The 27347-nt window shown below is 39.9% G+C and overlaps 2 protein-coding genes and 1 long non-coding RNA gene across 3 annotated transcripts; 1 reads left to right on the top strand and 2 right to left on the bottom strand.

Moving 5' to 3' along the window:
• Positions 1-790: 790 nt before the first annotated feature.
• Positions 791-3907, bottom strand: bola3 (bolA family member 3). Its single transcript, XM_003442278.5, has 4 exons — positions 3723-3907; positions 3482-3605; positions 2123-2211; positions 791-1456 (listed from the first exon to the last, which is right to left on the bottom strand). The coding sequence occupies exons 1-4, from the start codon at positions 3789-3791 to the stop codon at positions 1391-1393; spliced, it is 348 nt and encodes a 115-aa protein (XP_003442326.1). The 5' UTR covers positions 3792-3907; the 3' UTR covers positions 791-1390.
• Positions 3908-8462: 4555 nt separating this feature from the next.
• On the top strand, positions 8463-24720 carry LOC100691524 (polycystic kidney disease protein 1-like 2). The gene is made up of 35 exons (XM_005467027.4): positions 8463-8963; positions 9063-9190; positions 9296-9443; positions 10280-10481; positions 10633-10744; positions 10825-10966; positions 11087-11314; positions 12195-12337; positions 12442-12621; positions 12735-12872; positions 13310-13456; positions 13547-13671; positions 13745-13865; positions 14269-14397; positions 14478-14703; positions 15595-15785; positions 15884-16114; positions 16271-16372; positions 16521-16699; positions 16785-16931; positions 17035-17234; positions 18341-18564; positions 18657-18873; positions 18955-19421; positions 19669-19765; positions 19885-20025; positions 20112-20297; positions 20562-20892; positions 21647-21780; positions 21874-22001; positions 22106-22266; positions 23435-23645; positions 23780-23881; positions 23968-24099; positions 24243-24720. The coding sequence occupies exons 1-35, from the start codon at positions 8654-8656 to the stop codon at positions 24411-24413; spliced, it is 6231 nt and encodes a 2076-aa protein (XP_005467084.1). The 5' UTR covers positions 8463-8653; the 3' UTR covers positions 24414-24720.
• Positions 24404-26314, bottom strand: LOC112846606 (uncharacterized). The gene is made up of 2 exons (XR_003219638.1): positions 26214-26314; positions 24404-25957 (listed from the first exon to the last, which is right to left on the bottom strand). It is a non-coding gene; the product is annotated as an uncharacterized LOC112846606 (long non-coding RNA).
• Between the last annotated feature and the right edge of the window lie 1033 nt (positions 26315-27347).

Here is a 27347-nt window from a genome sequence, read left to right on the forward strand (position 1 = left end):
AAAATAAATAAAGTTATTATAAGCGTTACTGCTTACTACACATTCTGAAGAAGCCATAAGACGCCACAATAACACTTGTCTGACATTCACTTTTTGTACTTCTTTGAATTTCTGAGCTCAAAAACATGCTGGCTGCTTCGGCGGCATCCTTGATAAATAACAAAAAACTGTGAACGGAGTGGAAAGGTCTTCAAACAGATTTGTAAAACTACAGATCAGAGCGATGAACTTTGGCATGGGCTTTGGATGTTCAGCTAAAAGCTCAGTGGGTTTTGTGTGACCCTGGTTAAACGTCTTATTAACTATAGGCCATGTTATCATTTAGAGGGTAAACTCAGGTTTGAATAACATTAACAGAGCAGGATCTAAAGTAATTTAATCATAAACGTCTACGTTACTCCTGGAAAAAAAGACTTTCCAGGTTCCAAAAGACCCCAAAAATCATCCTTTTAACATCGGTCCTGAAGCTGACTTTTAGAGCTCTATCAACAAAATATATACATAATTTCAATCACATTGTTATCACCAAATATAAATATGTTAAGTTACATGTCCTTATACACTGGTTCAAACTGTAATGATTTAAGCCTATTGTTTAAGGCTTCCACTTGCTTTCTGTCATCATTTTTCAGCATTCAACAGCAGCAAAAATGTTATGAAAAACTTAATATTTTCACTTTTAATCCATGTTTAATATTAGATTATAATTTAACAGGCAGTAATAGTGAGCGCATTTTCTTTTTAACATAAATGGATATTTTATAAACTTAAGCAACAAAAAACAAAACAGTCGACAAAAGTAGCTTCCTTTTATTGCAAGGTACATTAGAAAGTAATAGGTAGCATAAACACAGGAGCAAAGTACAATCCAATGCCAGTAACCAATTTAGAAATTAATCATCTTAAGCTAGACGGTAACAGACTGTGGTCAGAGTTAATGACATTGCAAACTAATGCTCCATAAACAGATCCATCCCCAGTTAAAAATAGAGTCTGCAGCTATTCTCCACCATTGCGAGACTGTCCATTATTACACCAGCATCACCATCAGCCCTGAGGAGACCCCACAATGGGAAGAGCCTACATGACTTGACACTTTGCTAACAATTTAGCAAGCCATTTTGTGCGTATCACAGCTTTCATTGGTTCAATATATTATCTCAGAGTACATGATAACTCACTCAGCAATCATACATGTATTACATGTTTCACACTGTCAGTGTGTAACTGCTACAGATAAGGTCCTGTGCGTTTCTGCCACTGGTACATTAACATCTATGTCACAGAATTAGTTTAGTACATATCAGCTTTTTTTCCTCCCAGGTGTGCATTCATACTAGACAGGGTGAACAAAGGAAAGATTTGTGGGCCAGAAATAGGAGGACTTTTTCTAATGTTTTGGAACATCTGTGAATATTCGCAATCCATGCATGTTTTGAATCTCATCTTTGAGTGCCTGTGGAGGACAAGACATACGCAGTACTTGTGATTAAAATATCAACTATTGCAAATATAAACACCTACAAGTTTTTTGTTAATTGAAGCTAAGAGGACAGACTTTAAAGAGGAAATGAAACACTATATCTGTGAAGGTTAATTTACATCATGGAGTGCTTTACAAACCCAGACACTACAGCTAACAGCTGGATTTTCCCGTTTCAGTGCAGCTAGCCAAATAACACAGAGCCAAATACTGCTAGAGACAAGACGGTAAAAGCAGACAGTATATCCTCAGCTTCTTAACATAAAACTAATTGTTGCACAAAAGTGATCATGATTCTGTCACTGGTTAGCAAACATAAGACTATTAGCTGCAACCAACTCAGTGACATCACGTTCCATACTAACAGAAGATGGCGCTAAACATATTTAATCAGCTTCACAGAAAGTTACATCTATGTCAGTTTTTGAGAGCAGGGCTCCATGATGTTAATTATCCTTTATATGTGTAACATTTCATGTCATCCTTTAAAAAAAAAAAAAAAAAAAAAAAAAAAAAACCACACACACACACACACACACAACACGAATAACAAGTGCATACAATGTTCAACAGACTAAATAAAACATCAGCAATTTTAGATTTAATATATCAGTTTAGACAAGGTTTCTAGGGGTTTACCTGATTGACTAACTGGTGTTGCTGAACAGTCCTTTTTCCTTTGAACTCACTGGATTCTATGTGGATCTCATACATGGCCCCACAGCCACCTAATAACAGCACAGAAACACAGAAACAGAGAATACTATGATTCGCTTTGCTTGTTTGCTTGCTTCCTTGGCTTTCAGAGTTTTTCTCAGTTCAAATGCACGCCTTCAGAGAAGACCTACATGTCCTACCAGGCAAATTCATCATAGCTGGGATTTCTGTGCATTAGCTGATTCTGCAAACCTAAAACCACATGAAGTGGGTGGGTATCATGAAGACAGTTAAAGACTTAACCTGGGTTTTTTACTCCAAGATATCCAAAAAGTGGTGTCTGCTGCATCATTTGAGTCTTTAAGTCTTTTTGAGTGGTTCATAAACAAAACAACAATAAAAACATACCACAGAAAACCAATTATTTTTGTGAATTTTGACTTAATATATTCATTTTATAACTCAATGTGCTCTCGGTGTTGTTCATTAGAGTTAGTTCAAAAATGATACACACATCAAAGGATAATCAATGTAATCAAGTCAGACATTGTCTCACAGCCTAATGAAGAGGGTATTAATAAGTGGGTGACTAGATCAAGGTGAAGTTAATTTTACTGACTGATTATTCTTGGTATTAAATGGGCTACAAATACTCTAATCTGTTGGATGTTTTTTGCCATCCATCAACTTAAAAACAGGCTTAGCAGCAGAGTAGGACCAGGCAAAAACAATAAGCAAAAAAATAAATTAAATAGAATAAAAAAATAGCATCTTTAAGATTGAAAACGTTAAGCTCACAAATCCTTTAATCCTGCCTTGGAGTGTATCCCTCTGAGGGTCTTTTGAGTTAGCCGACTCAAAAAGCTTAAAATCAGTGATAATGGGTATCACATGATGGAAACCAGGGATAAGTATTTATCCTTTGTATGTGTTCAAATAAGAGAAAAGTTATTTGACACTTTTACACAAAATTAACAAATCAAATACCGCCAACCAGAGTAAAAAGGAGCAGATTGGGCAGAGCTGTTCCTTGCAGCAAAAAGAAATAACAGTGTTGCTGATAAGGGAAGTGAGGAAAAACATGTAATCCTGTCAATCTGGGTGATGTATTTGTTTATAGCACTGTCACTGCCTGTCAGTAATTTCTCATGTGGCAGCTGCACAGTAGATGAAACCTTAAAAATTTAAACACTCAATAAGGTCTGATACTGTCCCCACTGTGTATGAACCAAAAGTTTTGTGTAGCTTCATTTCCCACGTGTCAAGCCGTGCTATCTGCTCCCGTCCCGAATAACATGTTAAGCGGATCAGGATCATTTCAGCGGATTTACCAGTGTTTACCTGATATATCCACAACTTTAAGTGACGAGGCTGCAGGGAACTTCTCCTTCAGTATCTTTGCGATGCGGACCTCTCCGTCGGTTTGCGTGGACAGAGGTCTTTGCAGCTGTCCAGTGACGGCAGTCTGAGGAGGCGGAGATGAGTTCAGCAGACAGTATCATTTCTGCAAACTGGCGGCTAGCATTAAGCTAAAGCTCGACCCTCTGAAATGCACTGCGGGTACTGCTAAAGGTGTTTTTACCTGATTACTGCGCAGAAGACGGAGTGCAGACACCACAGCGCTGTTCAAACTGCGACTACAAGCCAACATTGTGAAAACGGAGGCACAGCTTGATCAGGGGGCGTTTGTGAAACACACACCGGTCACTTAACTGTCATGTCCTCAGACAGCGCGGTCGCTCAAATATGACGTCACACATCCGGGTCACAAATCACTTGGGGGGGTTTTAACACGTTTGAGCGCCTTTGTTGCTGCTATTTCTAACATTTGGATAAATATAAAATTAATATTTTGAATGAATACAAGATTCATACATGTCATTTTTTTAATAGATTATATGTTATGTAATAATACTGATTGCTATGAAGGTCATACGTACCATTTGGTACAGTTCTCTTTTCAGTCTTACATTTTATTATTTTATTTTATCATTCTTATAAATAAAATTATACATATTATTGGTTATACATAATTTTTTTAAAGTCACTATTTCTATTTTTATTCGTTAACAATTATGATTATTTTCTGTAACACAGCAATTTAACACTGTAATCCACATCCGTCAGTCCGTCAAACTCCAGGCCTCAAGGGCCGCTGTCCTGCTTGTTTTCCAACTAACCTGCCCTTGTAGCTTTTTACTGGCAAAGCACACCTGATCCAGGTAATCAGCAGCATATAGGGCAGGGATATCTAAAAAAAAAAAAAGCAGGATGCTGGCCCTCAAGGGCTGGAGTTTGACACCCCTGCTGTAACATCTATCTATCTATCTATCTATCTATCTATCTATCTATCTATCTATCTATCTATCTATCTATCTATCTATCTATCGACATTTTAACTGTTTCCCCTCTCAAAGTCCCTTTACATGTTACCAATGTACATGGTTGCAAACACATTAAAAAGTAATTATTGTATTTTCACTTTTATTGCTGCTTTAATTATTCATTAAGTAAATAATAATAATAATTCCAGGTATTTTCCACAAAATACATTTTGACATGTCACAGCAGGTAGAAAAAGCAAACTTACTGTTTTGCTATGACCGTTTGCCCTTGAAGAGAAGAAAGTCATTGTCAGTGTGATTAGTAACAAATAAAGATCTCAGCTCTGAAGAATAGTGAGCTTTCTGTGCAGGGGAATTCATTAGTGTAGAATTGCTCCAATAACTTTTTTGATTATCCTTAAAAGTGAGTTTTAACTTGAACGAGTCTGAACAAGATCAAGCTCACAGTGATGGGGGTTACATCAGGTCTGACTGTGAGGCTTATCTCACTGTGCAGGTTGTGAAGCTCTGCAGTAATGGAGACAGAGGAGCAGTCTGGCTGTTGACAGTGAGCTTTTAACCCTTTTCACTGCACAGCCAGGCTTTGTTTGACTCCAAGGATTATGGCCACATCACAAAGCTCTGCACCCATCAAGGAAGCCATCCCTGTCAGAGCTACTGACGTCATTACTCTTTAAAAACAAGATGCTACCAGAGAGTCTGGAGAGTGTTCAGCTTCAGAGATGGCCAGAACCACTTCAGCTACGCTCACTTTGGTGGTTTTCTTCCTCTGCTGGAGTTGTCACGCCAAGGACGATGCCGAAGCTCAATCCTGCCCAGAATACCAGGAAGGTTTCGATGGCTCATGCTACGAGTTTGTGGATCTGCAGCGATCCTTTCGAAGTGCTGAGGGATGGTGTGAGCGAGGCGGAGGACACTTGGCCTTTATCCTGAACGATGAGACGCAGCAGTTCCTTCAGAAGCACCTGAAACCTGACAGGAACTGGTGGCTTGGAGTGGCACCTGCTGCTCCCAACCTCACACTTGACTCTGCTGCCACTGAGGGTGAGAGGAGGCGCTGAATGACTTCTTATGATTTTATAGACTGTTTGTGAAGCCACATGCATTTCAGTACTAATATATATAAAGAGTTAAAGGTTTTGTAAAATGTTGGTAAAATTATTGCTTCTTCATAACAGTCAAGAACTTCTTTGAAACACACTATAAATTTTAAGTATTCTGGTGCACTTATTGACAGAAAAGAGGTATAAGTGATCATTGATTGTATTACAAAATGCACCATAAATTTCAGAAATGAAGGCATTATAACCTCTACTGCTATCTCACTGGGCAGCTTGCGTGTGCATTGTAAATAATTGTGATGTGTTTGTTTACTGACATTTGCAGAGAGAGGAGCCCAGTTGGATATCTCAGCCAGCAGGTGTAATGGGAGATAATTCTCACTCTTTTGAACTATTCAATAGGGTGGCTGTCACAAGGCCTGATTTACAGTGGTGTGTTTGTTTCCCTTCACAGAGGACAAGACTTTACCCTTTATTCACGCCGTCTGTTCTTTACTGCCGGAAAGAAAACAAATGGGGATGCAGGAATAACATTTCCGCCGCATTTCGCTTGATTATCTAAAGTAATTGTTGTGCTTTTTCAGGTGTTCTCGCATGGTTGGACAGCTCAGATGTCAGTTACAGTAACTGGGTTAACTTGCCAGATGATCAAGCAGCCTGCGCGTACGTCCTGAGACACTCAGGCTTTCAGTGGGAGGCTACAGGAAACTGCAGCCAGGAATTTAACTTCATTTGCCAATTTGGTACGCGCCCTTAAAAAACTTCATACATGACAATACAATTATGCTGTGTTTGTTTTTCTTATGTAATTTTCTTCTTTTTTTTTTCTCCCTCCAGATTCTGGAAGATCAATTGCATGTGATGGCCAAAATGTTACACTGCAGTGTGGCTCTGGTCAAGTTATAGAGATTGATGACAGTTTTTACGGTCGTAAAACAATCCACTACTGCCGATCCCAACTCACACCCTCACCCACGTCTTCCCAGGAAGAGTGCAGCTGGATCGATGTAACGGATTATGTAACGGGTATTATGGGTCACATATTTTTAATTGACATGATCTAGCGTTTGATAGCAGCTATGATACAGAAACAGAAAAACATGTTTACAATAGGTTGGGCTACTTGTCATTTACTTACCAGTTATTTACCTTGTTACATTTTAGAATGGTAAATTCTGCGGATACGTGTAGTGTTTGTCTTTATTAAAGCAACATCATCCAAAAGCCAAGAAAAAAACTTATCGACACATATTATGTTTTTGTTTCACGATTCGTGTAAAACATAAAAGCCATCATTGCTGTGTGACTGCAGACAAAAGGGTTATATTGCCAGAAACTAAATTAGTGTAATCCCTCCCTGTTGGAGGTGAAAGATGGGGTAGAGTGAATCTACATCCAGCCAGCATAACTAATAGCAGTATTAGTTATGCTGGAGGGGTTAGTAAGCTTCTCCTTCTTTAAAAAGCTATTATCCAGTCTCACCAGAAGCTTGTAGATACATAAGGAGGATGTTGAAATTTGACAGTATGAACATTAAATAGCAGTATTCTTTTTAAACATCCTTACCAAAAACAACCTGGGCAAGATTTATTTAGATTTAAATCCCATGTATGGTAGATGCAAGAAATCGGATTGGAACACTTATTCATACTTTTTTGGGCTTTCCCTGTCTCCTTAAATTCTGAAGGGAGGCCTTTAAAATCTTCATCAGTCTCCAATAACTCCAGTATTTGAAATATTTGGTTGAAATAATATGCCTTCCAAAATATAGGTTGCATTTGCGACACAAGAAGCTAGAAGCTAGAAGATTAATGCTTGTAAAGTGGAAGGATGAGACATGGCACAACCACACTCATTGGATCAGAGACTGAATGCATTTCCTGACTTTGAAGAGATCAAGTGATAAGTTTTATAGGGTCTCGTAGCCATTTATCTTGGTGAAGAATGCCAATTTAGTGAAACATTTATTTAAAATAACAAATATTTATATCTCACTTGTTTATCTAGCTAACTCGATTTTAGCATTTATTGCTTTTATTTGCTTTTTGTCTGACTTTTTCTGTGTTGCCTGTAAAGTCTTATCATTAATGTGCAAACCCTAATAAATAAAGTGTGTTTCATTGCTGTTTGCTCAGCTTACTGTATGTGTTATTGCAGCTCACTGCCACGGACTGCAGGCTTGCCAGGCTGGAGTAGATCTGAGCACTTTTGGTGAACCATGTCCGGCACTGGGAAGTTACCTGTCTGCAGAGTATCGCTGCAAAAATGGTCTGATGCACGATTTCTTTTTTATATACACTTTTTGCACTAAACCTATCAACATAAACTCAGTAAATCATAAAGACCAGCAGATCAAAACAGATTCCATGGTGCTTGTGATGTTATGTGCAAAGATCTTTGACTGTATGTTTCCACAATTCTAATTCAGTGATGTGATTTCATCCTAGGGCTTCAGCTGCTGATGAGTAAACTTGCAGCTGTCTTTGATAATGTCACCATCACTGTGAAGTGGCTCCTTCATCCATTCCAGGGAAACTTAACATGCACAGTGAATGCTGGGGATGGCCACACTATTGATCCGTACAGCCCAGACGAGTGAGCAAAGATTTGCAGTTGACCAAATATGTTAGATGGATCTTAGTGCTTTATTTATATCACAAACACTGCTGCTTTGTCACAGGATGGAGAGCACAATTATACACAAATTCACACATCCTGGTGTCTTCCTGGTTGGAGTGGAGTGCACTACCAGTGACTGGAATGTCGCAGCTCAGAAGTCCATAACCATTCAGGAGCCAGTTGGAGACTTCAGTGTGATCATGTGTAATGGCCAGAATATGTCAACAGGTGGCGCTAAATGCAATGCCCTCTTTAATATTCCAATTCAAATCCAACTTGCAGTGGAGGCAGGTGAGTCAGTCTGGCAGCCCAAGGGGCACGACAATACGTCTAATAAGCCATTTCTCAAAAGTAGAAGATCGTTCTGTTCTTATTTTCTGTAACTAGGTACAAATGTTTCCTACACAATTCATCGTGAAGCCCATTTAGTCGGAAATCTATCAGTGGGCAGCGGAATCATACCACACAATATTACCCTGAATGCAAGCATGGTGGAGAAGCTCGGTCATGGCTGCCACAACTTCACCTTAGCTGCATCTAACAGGGTCACAACCCGCACGGTGTCTGCTCATCTAGAGCTGTGTCTGCTGCATCCCGTTGAAGGCCTGCAGGCCTCTGTGATTGCGGAGGAAGACGTATGTCCTGACTCCGGTGATCTCATCATTAACATTTCACTGGAGCGAGGAGCCCCTGTGGAGCTGCTCTTCACACTCACTGGAGCTGAGGACACTCTGTCGGAGAGCAGAGACATGCTCGCTGATGGCTTGCAAACTTACACATTCTCCAGCCCACTTAAAGGTACTTAAAGCTTGAGTCATGCTCCTGTTAAGATAAAACAAGTACCAGTTATATATGATTTGTGCCCGATTTGGTTAAACGTGATCTCTTTTGGTAAAGGATCTTTGCAAGTGAACGTAAGAGCCACCAATGGCCTTTCATCCTCTGATGTCGATGTGGACTTAGACAAGATTCTTGAGGCTTGCCAGAATTACTCTGACTTTTCACTGGACATCGATGAACATACAGTATGTAAAATATTATTTTAAACAGAAATAATCTGGGAACTTGTGCAAAATATGTAGCCTGTTGCACAAAAGACTGCAGCACAATGACTCTGTTTTTATCTCCAGGCAGATAATGTGAGTGACAGTGACTCTGGTGACTTAAAAATAATTGCTACTCCTGACACTTTGGTTGACTACACTCAGAGGGTTACACTGACAGTAACTGGAACGGAATCACTGCCTAGCAAAGAACTGGCATACGAATGGGAATGCAGTAAGTACAACACTAATTCCCTGATCACTAAATTGTGATATGATGCATGGGTCTAGGGAAACCTGGTCATTCAGATCCTTGTTGAAACCACTCAAGCTCTGCCTCTGCACCATCATGTGCAGTTGGCCTCTGTTATATTACTACCATGTAGTCCTCTACCGGCTGGTGTCTTCTGGTTATTTACTTATTTCCCAATCTGATCATAAGAACCTATAAATGATAGCACTGATGCAATTTACCCTTATCTGTGTTTGTTCTTCAATTTGATTGAAGCATTATTGCTGTCAAAGTTTCCCTTAAATTCTACCTCAGAGATCATCTGCACATTTTCCTCATTCCACATTTTGTTTGTTTTACTGACTATCTAGCACACAGTCAAAGGTTCCACCTACACCTGCAACGCAGTGAATTATCAGAGAGTTGGATAGAACATTTACATGGCACAGAAAACACAGAACCAGGGTAATCCAGAAACTCACTGTGTCAACTCTGCAGACAGGTTGGCCTTTGTTCACCTTCAGGGGAAATTTGTTTTGGATGTATCGGGAACACACGTAGTCACACAACAGTACACGTACAATCAAACTGCACCTAACGTGCTGGACTGGAGCCAAATCTGTGGTCATTACAAGACGAGACACACCTAGAGGAGTGCATTATGCCCTAAGTCAAGACAATTTGAATGGAAAATAGTGTCAAATTGCAGTTTTAGCAAACAGAGCTGATGCTTATACAAAATGTTTTATGCTTCATCTTGCTACACCCCAGCATTATTATGACATCATTATTATTGTGGTCTTATATTGAGACTGCTTCTGCTTTTTTTTCCCACACAGGAGGAGATTGCAAATGCAAAAACAAAGCAATGGATGAAACTCATGTGATTGAACGAGACTGCCTCCCAGATCCATTTGAAATGTTCAAATACATTTTAAGAGTGAAGAGAAGGACTTGGTTTAGGAAATGGGCTGAACTTGGAACAGCTTCTAAATGTGTCTCTGTTGTTCCTTCAAAAGAACTCACAGATGTCACCATCAGGTAAAATGAGTTTATTTAGAAACAAGAAAAACAGAAGCATGTTTGTGTCTATTTTTTTAATGGTATTTATACAGGATTGCAAAAAAAATGCATCAGGAACTACACCAGTATAAAAAAAACTCAACTTACTTCATCTTCTTAATTCTTGCAGCTGTGATAATTGTGCTTCAATAAATGTGAATGACCAGGCAAAGCTAAGACTGAGCTGTGTGACGACTTGCCCGCCTGTAGTTTGGTATATTGAGGACCTTAAACCTTTGACAGTAAGTCTGAAACAACAACAGGAAATGTAGCTTAATAAACCCGTGTGACAAACAAGTAATAACTAATGAGTTCTCCTCAGGGTAGCCTCGGTAGATGCTACTCCAAAGCGGGAAGACAGCCCCCTACGGAGAAGCACGATGGCAGCACTGAATATACCGTTCACAGCCAATATCTAAAAGTCTCAAGGGACATGCAGCAAAACATCACTGTAATTGCTTATGGTGTGTTTTCATGTCATAGATGGACACAGAGTGTCTCTTTTAAAAGATATTTTTGATCAAAATCTAGAAAAACAAATTATACCTAATACTTACTTTTTTTCTTTCTTTTTTTTTAAACAGACAAGAAGGAGCCCGGTTTTGTCAAATACACACTTCCTATACCAGACCCCGAGCCAACTGAACCACCTACAAACCTAGTATTCACAACTGATGCACCGATGGATCCCTCAGTGCCCTCATGTAGCATCTCCCCACCGTCAGGAACTGTGCTCGATGCTTATGACATTACCTGCAAAACAACTTCTTTCTGCTCTACAGGCTGTCTCTATTGCTTCAAGACCAGCACAGGTGAGAGTGTGGTGGAGTGTAATTAGTGTTATTGAAGAAAGCAATCTCACAAGTTTTCTGTTTTGATAGTTTTATTTAGCTTTTTGCCACAAGAGGTCGCCACAGCAGACAGCAACCACATGTTTGATTTGGCAGTTTTATATCTGGAACTAGTGACCTTTTGTTTGCCAAGTGAATATGTAAACCACAACACTATGGGGCCACTAACTCATGAGCAGAATATAAATAAAGCTTTTGTGGTATTTTTGGTCCACGTGCCAGCATCACCTGCTGCTTTATCAGCTCAAACAAATTGAACGTTAGATCGTAGAACTTTAAAATAAAAATCTCAGGATGGTGTGACTCAGGAGGTGGAGTTGTCATGATCTGGGTCAGCTGACTCAGCATTTCTCAATTTGAACTTTCTAGTGTTTATTTAAGAGTCTTTAATTCCAGGGTTGCTTAATGTTTATGGCTTTCTTGTGTTTTCCCCTTTGCGTATTCAGTTTGTTCTTAGTTCCCCATTCCTTCAGAGCTATTCCTCCTTCCTGTCTCAAGTCTGTGTCTATAGTCTTTGTCTTGAAACTTACTTACTTAGTGCGTGTTATTAGCTTTAGGTTTCAGTAGTTACAGTTTTCAGTTTCCTCAGTACAAATCCCAAACATAAGGCACAAAACTGCCAACAGCTTATAATAAATGGTTCACAGTCTGCGTTCGGGTCCTCACACTCCTCTCCACTACACATACTTGACAGGAGTGGTTCGAAAAGTTGGTAGTTGACTCTCCGGAGAAAGTAAATTAGTAGTAGTAAGTAATAATATTGATACTTTATCAACCGATGTTTAGGTATGTAATTGAGAATCAAGTGCAACTGTGCTAAACTGCTTCTTTTGTCCTTTAGGCACACATCTACGATGCAGTACTTCAAATGAGGTGAGGTCACTCTTCCTGCCTCTCGGAGATGCCAACAACAAGTACAGTTTGTCTGTTGTGGTGACTGTGAAAAATGAACGAAAAACAGCAATTTCAACTGTCGTCACTCAGGTTGGTCATCAGTCAATTATTACATTTTCTCAAATACAAAAGGAAGATTAGAGAAATGCTAATGATTAATTAAATAACGTCAGTTGTGGTGTTTCTACCTTAAGGTACGGAAAAGTGACTCCAGTGCCTCCGTTAGCACTCTCCAGTCTGCAGTGGAGGACTCTGTGAGTCAGTTAGAGCAGCAAGGTCTGCTCACTGGTGAGGCGCTTGGACAAATATTTGCTTCCGTTTCCGATATGCTGAATATAGTGAGTGGCCAACATCAGAAGGACGAGCGGTCAAAGGTAACAGAATTCAGTTAATGTTATAACTGGACCAGGTAACACTGCTGTGATGTTTACGAGGCCCACAACTTGCGAGTGGAGAACATGATGATCATCGTTTCCTTCTCTTTCAGCTGAGAGAGCAAATGCTGACCAGAATGAGTACAGTTCTGCAGGACTGCCCCAGCAACACGACTCAGGAAGTGCAAGTGACCGCCAGAGCTGTGGCTGGACTCACGCAGCGCTCAGAGGAGCTCAGTCCTGCTGCTCAAGTATAATACATTAGATATGCAATAAAGTGCAGTGCAGACCACCTGCTTTGATAAGGCTGTAACAATACCTGCTGTCTATTTGCATTATTTATTTAAGGATCAGTCTAAAGTGTTTAATCAGTCAACGCTAATTAAAGACTAAAAATGTGATGTTGGCACAGATGTGTAAAACACAGCAGGATTAAGTGAAACCAGTATTCAATCATTCTTGAGTAGGACTCTTGAGAACTTTGTTTGTTTTTTGGTCAAATAACTGTTGAATTTAACTGTGCAATGAATATATTTTGCAGCAACACCAAGCTAAAAAAAAAAACCTAACAAATTAAATACCCATTTAAACTCCAGGTTTAGTGTAATCATCAGCCCTTTTTTGTAGGCTGAAGGCAAATCAACACTGACCCTTTTGTGGTTTCTGCTGATGCATTTCCTCTCTCCAGGAAGAAGCGGGTTCTCTGCTGGTAGACCTCAGCTCCTCCCTCAACAGTATCAGCATCAATCAGCAGAGCACAGATGATGTAGAACTGGTGCAAGCAGCTGCACCCATAGTTGAAGCAGCCAGTAATATTTTGAATGTTTCATCAAATGTGAGAACAAAGTTATGACACATCATGCTGGATGTCATTCCTACGTCCACTGCGGTCTTTACCAAACAAGATGTTGTATGTTCTCCTTAGAAAAAGGTCTCAGAGTTTCTTCTGACTGGGATAAATAATGTCCAGAGTGCTCTCCTGAATAACAAAGAGCTGAACGGAGAGCCTGCCATCATTGACTCTGGTCAAATCAGTGTGTATGTGAACAGGTAAGACATAACATGCTGACTTGGACATGTGCTCAAGAATTCCTGAAGATAATTATAACACCGTCTTCTCCAGGATTTCTCCAAAAAGCATGCAAATGCTGGATATAAATGCTCAGAAGAACAGCTCCTCAAGCTTTTCCTTCCCTGCTCTTCCTCCTCATATTGTCTCTCCAGATGAGCCAGTGGACGTCAGAGTAAGTGTTTGCACACTGGAGGGAAATGGACATCATCATCAGTATATTTTTGAGAGGTGTTTTTTTTTCTGTTTTCTGTTCTAGTTTTCCTTTTTAGTCAGCATTTGCTTTTTCCTATAGCTGAAAGTCCACAGTTTAGATTTGATGAACGCATCCTTTTAGCTCCAGCAATAAGAAATACAAACAGACCATCTTAGGGTTTTCTCTCTTTTCTGGCTTTGTAAACTACAAGATGTTGGAACCATTTAAAAGAATTACAAACAAGTAAAATCATGGAAATAAAAGCGAGAAGGAAAAGGTACGACCCAGGTTTCCAGAAAGCAAAAGCAAAGTTTTGTAGATGGAAAAAAAGGCTTCACCAAAAACATCTGAGCGTCTTTTTATTGTATTATCTACTTTCTAGATGATGAGTTTTGAGAAGAATCCATATTCTTGGAAGGAGGAGAACATCACAGGAACTGTGGGATCCGTTTCCCTCACCAGAGTGAATGGCAACGTCATACCTGTTGAGAACTTACCTGAAGAGATAGAGGTACTATTGTATAAGAGACACTTTTTATTTACTTTAGTTTAGGAAGCATTTGGGGCATGATGTCTTTTCTGGAGTTTCAGATTCTCCTACCCCGGCTTGACAGTGGACAGGAGAACAGCACAGTCCTGGACCTCGCCAATTTCAGCACATTAATAATTGACGTTCCCTCTCCGGATGTAACACTGGTGCTGAAAATTGATCCTTCTGAAGACATTTCCGTCATGCTCTTCCTGGGATATAAAGATTATCCAAGTGATAAGAATTATGTAGCCAAGACAAAGATCCCTATAGAGAACGCAAGAGAAGGTCAGTATTTTGTTTTTAGAAAAGAATATTAGGGTTGCATATAATTAATGTAAATTCTTTTTATCTGGGCTTCTTTCTGTTTCTTAAAATAACTGACATCCCTAAGTATCATGATCACACAAACACTTCTGTTGTGTGCTGCCAAGTTCAGGACAGTACAATTAGAAAAAGACTGAACAAGCTTGTTTAGCTTGTTTGGAGGGGTTTCCAGTAGAAAACCTCTTCTCTCAGAAAGAACATGACAGCACAGCTTAGGTCTACAATGTTTCATCTGAACAAACCACAAGACTTCTGGAAGAATGTTTGTAGAGATGAGACCAAAGTGCAGCACCATGTTTGGTGAAAACACGCAGCACAAACACCTAATACCAAACCTCAGCCTGATTGAAATGCTGTGGTGGGACCTCAAAGAGCTGTGCATAAACTAATGCCTACAAATGAAATGAAGAACCATTGTAAAGAAGACTGAGCTAAAAATACGTCAGAGATTCAATCCAATCAATGAAGCCAAGCAGAAAGTGATTATTTTTTAAGTTACTGCAGCTAAAGGTGGTTCTACAAGCTCTTGCTGGGCGTGGTGATTCAATAGCTTTCTTTTTCACGTGACTGCAGAACAAACATCCTTTTCATACTTTACAGATAACAAATAACAGTAGATCCTATTCCTGTGTGGTCATGCACAGTGAATAATGTACTGTATAGTATAGTGTACATGTAAATCTGCATTTAGTTGAAGAGAGCTCTCAAATTGTGGGAACCAGAGACACATTATGAGGGCATCTCTACCTCATGGAGACAAGGATTAAGCATTAAGGTTATGCAAGCAGTAATTATGGTTAAAGTTAGAATGAGTCTTCTTAAAATTGTCTCTGTCTCTCTGTTGTAACACAGAAGAACAATTTACTTGGGTGCTGAGTCCCAAAGACAGAACAGAAGATGTTGGTGTGCACTACCTTGTTATAAAGCCCATTGTAGAGCCAGGAATCAAATCCATCAACACCAGTGTCACTGTCGTCTCCATTGCTGCCCAGTGCAAATACTGGAATGAAACTGGGTCTTTTTGGAGTGAGGATGGCTGCAGGGTAGGTGGAAAAAAATCACATCCAAACTGATTGCGTTATTACTTCCTTAAAATGTGGAGTGTGAGGTTTGATCACCTGGCTTCCTGTTTTGTTCACAGGTTGGTCCACTCACCACACCTTTGGTCACTCAGTGTCTCTGTAACCACTTGACTTTCTTTGGCAGCTCCTTCTTTGTCATGCCTAACTTGGTGGATGTGTCACGCACCGCTGAACTTTTCGCTACATTCACAAACAACCCCGTGGTGGTGTGTTTTGTCGGAGCCATTTTTTGTGCTTATCTATTGGTGGTGGTATGGGCGCGCAGGAAAGACGTGCAAGATTCAGTCAAGGTAAAGTAGAGCTTCACCAGTTTACACCTTTTGCTTTTCAGAATTTCCCGCTAAGCTTCAATGCTTCATCTTGATTTTAATTTCATTTTGTCTTGAAGTTTAAATTTTACCATTTTTTAAAATCCTTAAATGTTGCCCTTTTGCATCCACTTCCAGGTCAAGATAACAGTTCTTGAGGACAATGACCCCTTGGCTCAGTATCGTTACCTGCTGAGTATTAACACAGGACACCGACACGGTGCATCCACTTCCTCTCAGGTCAGTGATGTTGATGCAGACTTAGATGGACTCACAGCAAAAGCAAAACCCATCTGATGTTTTTTTTTGCACAACTTATGATTGTGGTATTCTGATGGCTCTCACCATCCAAGCCCCAACTGACCGTTTTTATTTTTTTTTATTTCAGGTAACCATAACTCTGCTGGGTACAGAGGGAGAAAGTGAGCCCCACCACCTGACGGACTCAGAGAAGCCTGTGTTTGAGAGAGGTGGGGGGGACATGTTTCTGCTGACCACACACTTTTCTCTTGGAGAGCTGCAGAGCATAAGACTGTGGCACGACAACTCAGGAGATCACCCTGCATGGTGCGTGGGTTAAGGTGAAAAAGAATAACAATAAGCTTGAGTTGTATCATTATTTTTAAGGATCTGTACTTCAATCAATGTGCAGGTATGTTAGCAAAGTGATGGTGCAGGATCTGGAGACTGGTCAAAAGTGGCACTTTCTCTGTAACTCCTGGCTGGCTGTAGATATGGAAGAGTGCACTCTCGACAAGGTATTCCCAGTAGCAACGGAGATGGATCTGAAGAGATTTAGGTGAGATTCGTCATTTATTCATGGGAATTTGAATTCACTCTGTTTTTGCAGTTTGTTTTCTTGACTTTAACTTCTTGAATCGCTTTTCTTAAAAACTTTTTAGTAATCTGTTCTTCATGAAGACAGCCAAGGATTTCCGTGACGGCCACATCTGGTTCTCTGTCATTAGTCGACCTCCGTGCAGCACTTTCACACGTGTGCAGAGAGTGTCCTGCTGTTTTTCCCTACTGCTGTGCACCATGCTGACCAGCATCATGTTCTGGGGCATCCCCACAGACCCCTCTGAGCAGACGATGGACCTGGGTGAGTAACAAAATATACACCGTTCAAAGCTTTCACAAAGCTGAAAAACAACATTAGATGATTAATTTTGTAATGCCAAACATTTCATATTTAATACAAGAGTTTTTGATACTTCTGCATCATAAGTGTAATTTTTATTTTGTTAAAAACTTTATGAATACAATCAGACACATGCAGCAAATTATGCAAATTAAAATTCATATATGCAAATTGATGTTTAATTTCTTTTTTTATATAATTTGTTACAAGATTCAATAAACACAACAGGTTCAAATATTTTGATTTTGATGTGATGAGAAATATCTCATGGTTGATGTGGAGTTTGATCCTCATGTTTATTGTTTATTGTGAATTTTGGATTCCTGCATTAATTTTATTATACTCTTCATGAATTCTTGTGTTTTGTTTCTTGTTTGGTTCAGTTTTTGGGGCCCTGTTCCCAGTTCAGGTTTTAGAATTGAGTGTTACGACGTGTTTCAGTTTTTTCTAACATTTTATTTCAGTTCATGGCTTGATTTTAGTCTGTTTTCCAGTCTGTATTCCCATTTCTTTGTTTATGCACTTGCTCCTGCATCCCTGACTTCCTGCTTAATGGAATCCTTTATGTTTTACTATTAGTTGTATTTCCTGTTTTACTTTGAAAGGTAGTTTTTCTCATTCAAGTTTTACTTCCTGCCTTTCCCTACCTCATGATTGTCTGCTCCTCCCTGATTTTACCTGTTGTTAAAAACTTTCCCATACATCCAGCTCTCACCTGTGTCTTGTTTCTCTATAGCTCTGCTGCATATTTATAGCCCTGTCTTCCCTTGTTTTTGTTTTGGACTGAATCCCAGATTACTTTGCTCACTTGTTTTTTAGACTTACACTTAGTTTTCAGTATTAAAAGCTTTCCTTTAATTGCACATCTCCTTACCTTCAAATCTATGCACCATCAAAACTGACAAGATTTAAAAATTTTACATACGTGTAAACGAAAAGAAGAATATCTGATTGATTTTTTACAAAAGATTTGGTAGCAGGAGTTAGTCAAAGACCAACATAAAAAGATTTAATATTTCATCAGTGTTCATTAAAACCCAATTCAAAGTAAGACTTTAACTTGGCAGGTCACATCGAGTTTACCTGGCAACAGGTTATGATTGGAGTTCAAAGTTCAATCATCATGTTCCCCATCAATCTGCTCATCGTGAGTATCTTCAGAAACACTCGTCCTCGAGAGAAAACCACCAAAGCAGATTCAAAACAGGGGAAGACTGTCCGAGTTTCTCCCTCACTGACGTCGTCCCCACAGAAAGAGATGAAGGACATCACACCAGATACTGTGATGAAGGTGAAGTTTATGTTATTTGTACCTCTTCAGTGTAATACCGGTAAATATTTTGTTCTCCATGTCTGAAGAGCTTGGTGTGGTTTCTTGATTAGGACATAAAAAAAATCGCTCAGTCACTCTCAAAGGCCATGAAGAGCCCACTGCCACATCTGGAGCTCCATCATGGTCAGCATGCTGACATCAACAGTCTGCTGTCTCTGGTGGAGGACATCATCAGACAGCAAAACCAAGCAGCTGAAGACTTCTACACTGATTCTTCAAAAAAAGATCAAGCTATGATCCTTAGTTTGGGTGCAGTGAATCTGCAAGGTAAACTGCACCATAATATTATTAAATGCTTTTAAATTCTATATATGATTTATATCCTCCTTTGTGTGTTTGCTTGGACAGAAACCAGGGCGTGGGAGCGCTCTGAAAAAACTTTAGATCTAGCTCAGAAGAAGAGCAACAAGAGCCGGTACCTGTACAGACAGCTGCAGCTTGTCGAGAAGGAGCTTGGTATGTTGGGACCTTCTCAGTTTCTAAATCCAGAAAGCTACAACCGAGCCATGCAGCAAGTTCATGGAATGAAGGGGCTCCTGGAATACCACCTACCCATGTCAATCCTGGATGGAGACAAGCTCAGCTGTTTCCCCGGGCCAGATGAGAGTCATGCTGGGAAGAAGAAGTGCTGCCAAGGAGGGCTGCCGTGGTGGTTTGTGTTTATCGGGTGGATACTGGTGATCGCAACCAGTGGCGTGTCAGGATACTTCACTATGATGTATGGGCTGACTTACGGGAAAGACCGTTCTATAAGCTGGCTTATCTCCATGGTGGTCTCCTTTTTTGAGAGTCTCTTTATCACCCAGCCTTTAAAGGTGAGAAACATTACAGTATATGTAGGAGCAGAAGATATTAGCCCACTTTAGAAGATTTTTTTTTTAACTGATATTTTATTCTATTTTAGAAAATTACTAAGCAATGTAATCAGTTTTTGTGCAAAATACTGCACTGATATACCTGTATACTGAAATTACTGATTCAATTATCGAAGACAATGCACTATAGACAAGCCAGCTTTAAATAGGAGAGTCTGTAAATCAATCTCTCTATCTTTCGTTGCAGGTTCTTGGATTTGCTGCTTTCTTTGCCCTCGTCCTGAAGAAAGTTGATCAGGAGGAATATGAAGAACCAGCCATAGAAGAAAGTCTCAGAAACCCAGGTAGTTTTATTTTGTATCCTTGACTTTTTTCTTTTTTTTCCTTGCATTGCATCTTTTGCATTGTTTTGTGTTGAAGAACAAAAAACGCAAGACATCTAAAATCTATAATCCTCCCCCAGACAATCCTGATGCAGTCCAGGCAGCAAGAAGAGACAGCACCTGCAGTTTCTATAAACCGCCACCTCCCACTGATATCGAGAAGATGCGGAACAACATGATTAAAGAGCAGAAAGTCTTTGCACTCATACGGGAGATTGTTGGTAAGGAAACCACTTTGATTCAAAGCAAGAACAGGAACTAACATTTTAACAAGCTGATGTTTGTTGTTTGTTTGTGTTTGTTGCAGTCTATATGGGATTTATGTGGATGTTACTCCTGGTGGCATACGGTCAGAGGGACCCCAATGGCTACTTTCTAACCCAACACATTCGCAAGAGCTTCAGCAAAGGCATCTCAGACACAATGAGCATTCAAGATGTGTTCAACTGGGCAAACACGACTCTGCTGAGCAACTTGTTTGGAGAGTACCCAGGTCAAATATAAGTGACGCTATTAATTGGCACACAGAATGTTATACATGAATCCCTTATGAAATCTGAAAATATTTTAGCTTAGTTTTGATTGTTTTTTTAAATGAATAGCTGAAGCTTATCTCAATTAAAAACAATTAAACTAAGTTAAAAAACTTCTGAGAATTTAACAACAACATTACCCATGTGAAACTAACTGTATATTTATGCAGTAAAGCATAAAGATTCATTAAGATTTCTTCTTGTCATTTGGAAATTGTTACCAGGATTTATCACTGATGGAAACTCAAAGCTTATGGGCAACGCTCGTCTCCGCCAGGTGAGGGTGCAGAAAAACTCTTGCCACATAGCTCGATCCATGCGGGAGTCTATCCCGGACTGTCACACTACGTACTCATGGGAGTTGGAGGACATGGGCTCCTACAGCCCAGGTTGGACTCGACCTGTAGGTCATAATGCTTCAGCGAACATTCACGACCCGTGGAAGTACAAGTCTCAGCGTAAACTGAGGGCCTACCCCATCTGGGGAAATGTAAAGCTCTACAGAGGAGGAGGATTTGTGATGGATCTGGAGCCAGATTTACAAAACTCCAGCAGGTAGCTAATTTTAATTGCGGGTGAAATTATTGCACTTAAATGGTATAAAGACTAAACTGAAAATATTTAGAATTTAGAGCATTAATCAAAGAAAAACATTAAAATTAAAATGGAGTTGTAGTACGAAGCTGTAGTAGAAATGACTGACAAGGAAGCTAGTACTAAAAAGTAATAATATTCATGTTTTCTTGTTTTATACATAATAATTGTAGTTGTAACTTGTGGGTTTCAGGTTTAATTACTCTTATTAAGGCAAAGTAAACCTAAATGTATGATGAATAGACAGGAGACACGGCATTGGTCTCCAGAAATATGACTAATATGACCAAATAAGTAATTTGCTTCTCGAAAAAAGATCTTGACACTGACCCACATCACTGATGGCTCAGCTGATACTCTTCTCAATAAATATTAACTTTATAAATCACATCTATGCTACACTTTGGGCTACTTTAGCCTGCCCAGAGTTGCGGCATGTAGCAGCAGGCAAGTTTTCAACCATCTCCTTCTGAGCTGACTTAATCAGTGTCATATCTCTTAACACTTATAGATGCTTTGCCCGTGCTGGTCAGAAGATCCCATTTACACTGGCAAATCTAAATTTCTGCAGATAGAAAAAACTATCTTATCTTGAGTGTCCCTGACTGGTTCTGATTTGGCTTTTTTTTATCCTCATAGGAAAGAACTTTTAGTCTTGAGTCACGTTTTAAAGTACAAAATCTGTAAATGACTTTGTTTATCGTTGCTTCTGTAGAACCCTTCAGTATCTTTATGAGAACACCTGGTTTGACGTGTACACCCAAGCAATCTTTGTTGAGTTCACTGTGTACAATGCCAATGTCAACCTCTTCTGCATGGTCACACTCATGCTGGAGACCACAGCAACAGGTAAGTAGACCAGATGCAGATATTCTGTGTGAGTCGCACAAATCCTTAACCGTTATGAGAACTACCTAATCTGTCATTCCGTCTTTCCAACAGGAGCTTTCCAGTTCCGCAGTGAACTTCAGACTGTGCGTCTTTACCAGTCGACCGGTGGCCTTCACATCTTTGTCATGGCCTCTGAAATCATCTACTTTCTTTTCATCATCTATTACATGTTTGTTCAGGTGCACAAGCTTTATCTTTTCTTTGCTAATATAACTACAAGTTATTACAAGTGAAGTTATACAGTAAAATTGCTCACCTGATTCTGTCTCCTATGTGTTTACAGGGAAAGCTGATGAAGAAACAGAAATGGACTTATTTCAAGAATAAGTGGAACCTGCTCGAGTTGGCCATCATCATTCTCAGCTGGAGCGCCCTGTGTGTTTTCATCAAGAGGACTTTACTCGGGAACAGAGACATGAACTATTACCAGAACAATAAAGAGCAGTAAGCAATAAGAAATGCTGTAAGTTTATGAACCACTTATGTATTGCTCTGCCTACCAGGAGCTGCACAAATCAGGTGTTTTTCTATTTCCCAGCAAGGTCACAATTTAGTGGCCTTCCAGTAGCATGACCATGCATTGATGAAACTAAATCACTTTGGCAGAGAGTGCATACATCATGCTGTGCTACCGGTAGTTTGGGAACACTAATGTTTAGCTAAAACAAATTATTTGTGTGTGTGTGTGTGTGTGTGTGTGTGTGTGTCTGTGTGTATGTGTCTATGCATGTGTGTAATCCCTGTGAGCCAAAAGCTCAGGCTTCAGATTTAAATGCTCTGTTTCAGACAGTTTTTATTTCTACTCTTGGACATGTATGATGTGAGGGGCAGCCGTTCAGAATCCAGATGCTTTATATTGATGGGAAAGGGAGCTAAAATGGTTTGTTTTTGACAGTGGATGAACAAAGGTCTAGTATAAAGCCTTAAATATATCTTCCACATCTGTCCCCCAGGGTCTGCTCAGATCAGGGTGAGGACAACCTCATCGTTAGACAGCGAGCGCTAGAGTCCGTGTGGATGTTTGTGTGTCTGTCTGCCATTTGTGACCACGTGGGCTCGTCCACAGAGAATTTACATTACACCAACAACACATCCACCCGGGCGATGGATTTCAAACGGACTTCAAAGAAGTGTAATAGGGATAACTACTCAGCCGAAGAGTATCCACAACAAAGACTTAACATGCAAAAGCATTATTTTGAACTGTTAATCAAGTGAGGCTATCTAAATAGAGTTCAGGACTGATATGGAGTTGGAAACGAGCATCAGAGGTCCACTTTAATTCATTTTTAACTGGTCTTATTTCTTATACAATAACAGCATCTTGTTCAAGTAAGTTTTTAATCTTGTGTGCACAAGATAACACAAGAAAAATAGCTTGTGCACATAAGATAAAAAATGTGTTCACATGGGGAAAAATCACCTTAAGGAGAGGAAAACACATGTAATCCACATCATGATTAACTGTGCTATGTGACATTTTAAATCTTGACTTATGATTGTGATAGTGAAAATATTTATTTGTATTCTATGGTGAGCAATAAAGGCTTTAAAAATAAAACAATTTAAAGAAAATAAGTCAATTTTTTTTTTCTGTTTCTGCTCTGTCCAGATTCGTCAGTTTCCATGAAACAGCCAAGGCCGATGCAGTGCTTGGATATCTGATTGCCTTTCTGGTACTGCTGGCTACAGTCAAACTGTGGCACCTGCTGAGACTGAACCCCAAGCTGCACATGATTACAGCCACACTGCAGCGAGCTTGGACTGATATTTCAGGCTTCCTGGTGGTCATGACCATCATGTTTCTGGCCTACTCTATTGCTGTGAGGAGTTTCCCACGCTTAACATCAACATGCTGCTGGAGTCCATGTTTCTCTCTCTGTTTTATGTTTACTTTGTGAAATAGAAGTCATTTAAAGGTGGTCACTGACACAGAGGTGAACTTTCTATTTTCCAGTCTAACCTGATGTATGGCTGGAAGCTGTACTCCTATAGGACTCTGCTTGATGCCGTGCAGACCATGGTCAGCTTGCAGCTTGGTATTTTTAACTATGAAGAGGTCAGTATGAGACAATCATAATTCAACCACAGCTCACTTTTGCTGCTCATCCTCCTTCACTATAGTTCTGGCTTCTGGTCCCACAGGTACTGAACTACAATCCAGTGCTCGGTGCTTTCCTCATCGGGTCCTGCATCGTGTTTATGACCTTTGTGGTGCTGAACCTCTTCATCTCCGTCATTCTGGTGGCATTTACTCAGGAGCAGATACATCACAAGGTAACTCACCCACACCGGGTTTGAAATGCTGCTGATGTTAATGTTCAGTGGCAATAGAGGCCTGATTGTTAACATGTTTTTTTTTATGACCTGAGATGACTTAATAATCCTTGAGTTATACCGAATGCTCACTGTTCTTGCAGCCATCAGAAGAGGATGAGATTGTGGACCTGATGCTAATGAAAATCTGCAGTTTGTTTGGAATCAAATGTAAGAAAGAAGGAGGAGACGGCCTGTCCGGGAGGCCAGATACTTCCTCTGCGCCAAATAACACAGTCTTGACTGTTTCTTCTGGGAATATTCGTGATGGATGATAAGTGGGACAGGGATAGAAGGTTAACATTGTGAGACCCATCAAATGCTTTGCTCTAGTTCCTGCTTGCCTTCATTAGCGTCATTTAGTTGTCATGTTGTTGTTGCTTTGTGACTAAATGTTTTACCCCTTGCAAGTGTCTGTATAAGCTTTTTTTCTGTGCTGCTGCAGAGCTGGAAACATTGTACGAGAAGCTGATGCACTGCAGATGCTAGAAACTGAGGTGATCCTTATTTTATTCACATATGAGGCACTGTATGTAGAAATCAGTTTGTTGTGATAAAAGAAATAAATTAGCATTTATGTGACTAAATTGTGGACAATATGCATTTATTCCATAAAAGTACTCATGGATATTAGTGGAAAATTGCACTGGCATTACCCTAGCAAGCCTAATCAATACTGTCATTACTATCCGGTAGTCAGCAGCCATGCCCAGTAGTTAATAGTAATTTACTGAGCATTGTGTTGTACTTAGCATTATATCCCCATGACCAATTCCTCTGAGAGTATCTCATATAACACAAGTTTAGACAACATACACAAGACAGCAGAACACAGAACTTGTTAAAAACAACATTCAAGTTAATGTGCAGGTTCTTTAGACTGCTCATAGCATCTTCAAGACCTCTTAAAGACGTTATCGCATGAAGTTCCATCCATTCCAGCTACAAAAAAGGGAATTTAAGACACTGCAAACCCACATAATGTCTTTTTCCACACAGTGCATATGGTAACAATCAAAAGATCAGTGAACCATAAATACCAGAATGCAGTTCATATTACCTGACAACTGAAATTCTTCTGTTGCTCTAATGTGCATTAATATAAAAGTCAAATTTTCTTTCTCTCCTGTCATCTAGTCTGGGATAACTGGTAGTTCTACATCACCTGCAGATGTAATTCTTGTCTGTCTCAGCTCTTTGAGTGAGATTTATAACCCATAAATGGATAGACAGACGGATACAGACTGCTTTAGACAATTCCTCTGTCACTGGGACTTTACCAACAACACCAAAACAGTTAAAATGAGAAAAAGAATCAAATATTACATTTGAAAGAATGTCAAAGTGTCTTTTGAAAACATGCCAGCAACGATATTGATGACTTGATGATCTGAAGGTTCCCTAGGTGCTGTGTGCTTGCTGTAGCTGACCAGGCTTGATTTTAAACCTTTGAATTGAATTGTGGCACTACAGGGCTGACCTCAGGACTGGAAGCAAACATAAGAGGATGCTAAGGACTTTTTACTTTGTATCAAGTCCAGAAGCCTACAATCTGGAGATAGTGGGAGAGGAGGTTGATGAAGGATAGGATAAAACTAACCTGGAAAGCTTTTTGGGCGCATCATACAACAATTTGCATATAGATGGGGTTAGAATTACATGAGAGATCATCTCCATCACAGCTGTAATGGACAGGATGACAGATAAAGTTAGGCCGGAGTCTCCATGGACAACGATTTTTTTCTTTGCAGACGACACTGTGATCTGTAGTGAAAGTTCAAATCAGTTGGAAGAGAGCCTTGAGAGGTAGAGGTATGTTCTGGAGAGAAGAGAGATGAAAGTAAGTAGAAGCAAGACAGGATACATGAGTGTGAATGAGAGCCAGACTGCAAGGAGTAAAGGTAGGGAAGACAGATGAGTTTAAATACTTGAGGTCAGTCATCCAAGGCAACAGACAGTACATGAGAGGTGACGAAGAGAATGCAGGTGAGGTGGAGACAAGTGTCACAGGTGATTTGTGACAGAAGGATAGGAGCAAAAAATGAAAGAGAAGGTTTAAAAGATGTTAGTGAGACCTGCTATGATGTGTGGTTTGGGGAGGCAGAGTTGGAGGACAGAGGAGGACGCTGGGGATTGGGTAAGATAGAGGCAGGTGACCTGTTGTAGTCACACCTGAAGGCAGCTGAAAGAAGAAGATATTGTGAAAGTTGTTAGTATTCATCAGATATCATGAATTATACTGTACTCATTCCATATTTTACTTGCTATTGTTTTGCTGCATTTCCGTTCAGTAACGTACAGTATATCATGTTACACTGAACATTTTATTCATTTTTCAGTCTATACTTTTTTATACTTTCTTATTTTCTATTCATATGCTGTCTTAACTGTTTTACACACATTCATATTCTGCACATTCAGACACGAATTTCTTCAGTCTGTGCAATATAAGTCTAAAATAGTTAAATTAGACATCCTCAAAAGTTGATTGTTTATCTGGACGTAGCGTTTTCAGTGGGAGAAAGGTGACTTCTTCAATCTAAGCTGACTGCAGGTTTCCCCAATCTTATAAACAATACATTTGCATAATGACTGAAACTAGCTCCACTGAAGGAACAATGGGCTGGGAGCTCAGTTTCTTGATCATTAATATGCAAATTCTCATGACCAGTGATCGACAACCACTGATCAAAGCCCACTGATCAAAGACCATGAGTACCATTCACACAGAGTTGGGGATTGGTTGCACTCACAGCATTGTAAGATGGTGAAAGATGTACCCTTAGGCCCCCTCCTCGATTCAGAGATGGTCTTTCCCTTTTCACTTAAATGGCCTCCCCGCTCAAACCAGCGTTCCTCCCTGTCCAGGATGCGTACATCCTCATCAGTGAAAAAGTGTCCACTGGCCCGTAGGTGTGAATAGACTGCGGAGTTCTGGCCTGAAGAGGTGGCTCTTCTGTGTTGTGCCATCCGCTTCGCCAGAGGTTGTTTGGTTTCCCCGATGTATAAATCCTGGCAATCCTCCTGGCACTTAACAGCGTACACTATATTACTCTGTTTGTGTCGGGGAGCCCGATCTTGGGGTGGACCAATTTTTGGCGCAACGTGTTTTGGGGTTTAAAATAAAATTAGACATCTTTACAGTGTAGCTTACAAAAAATAAATGCATTCGTAGTATGCAAGTATTATTGGAAACGTAAAGTTAGAGT

The sequence above is a fragment of the Oreochromis niloticus genome, linkage group LG1 (assembly GCF_001858045.2).
Source record: "Oreochromis niloticus isolate F11D_XX linkage group LG1, O_niloticus_UMD_NMBU, whole genome shotgun sequence".
In the NCBI taxonomy this organism is placed as follows: Eukaryota; Metazoa; Chordata; class Actinopteri; order Cichliformes; family Cichlidae; genus Oreochromis; species Oreochromis niloticus.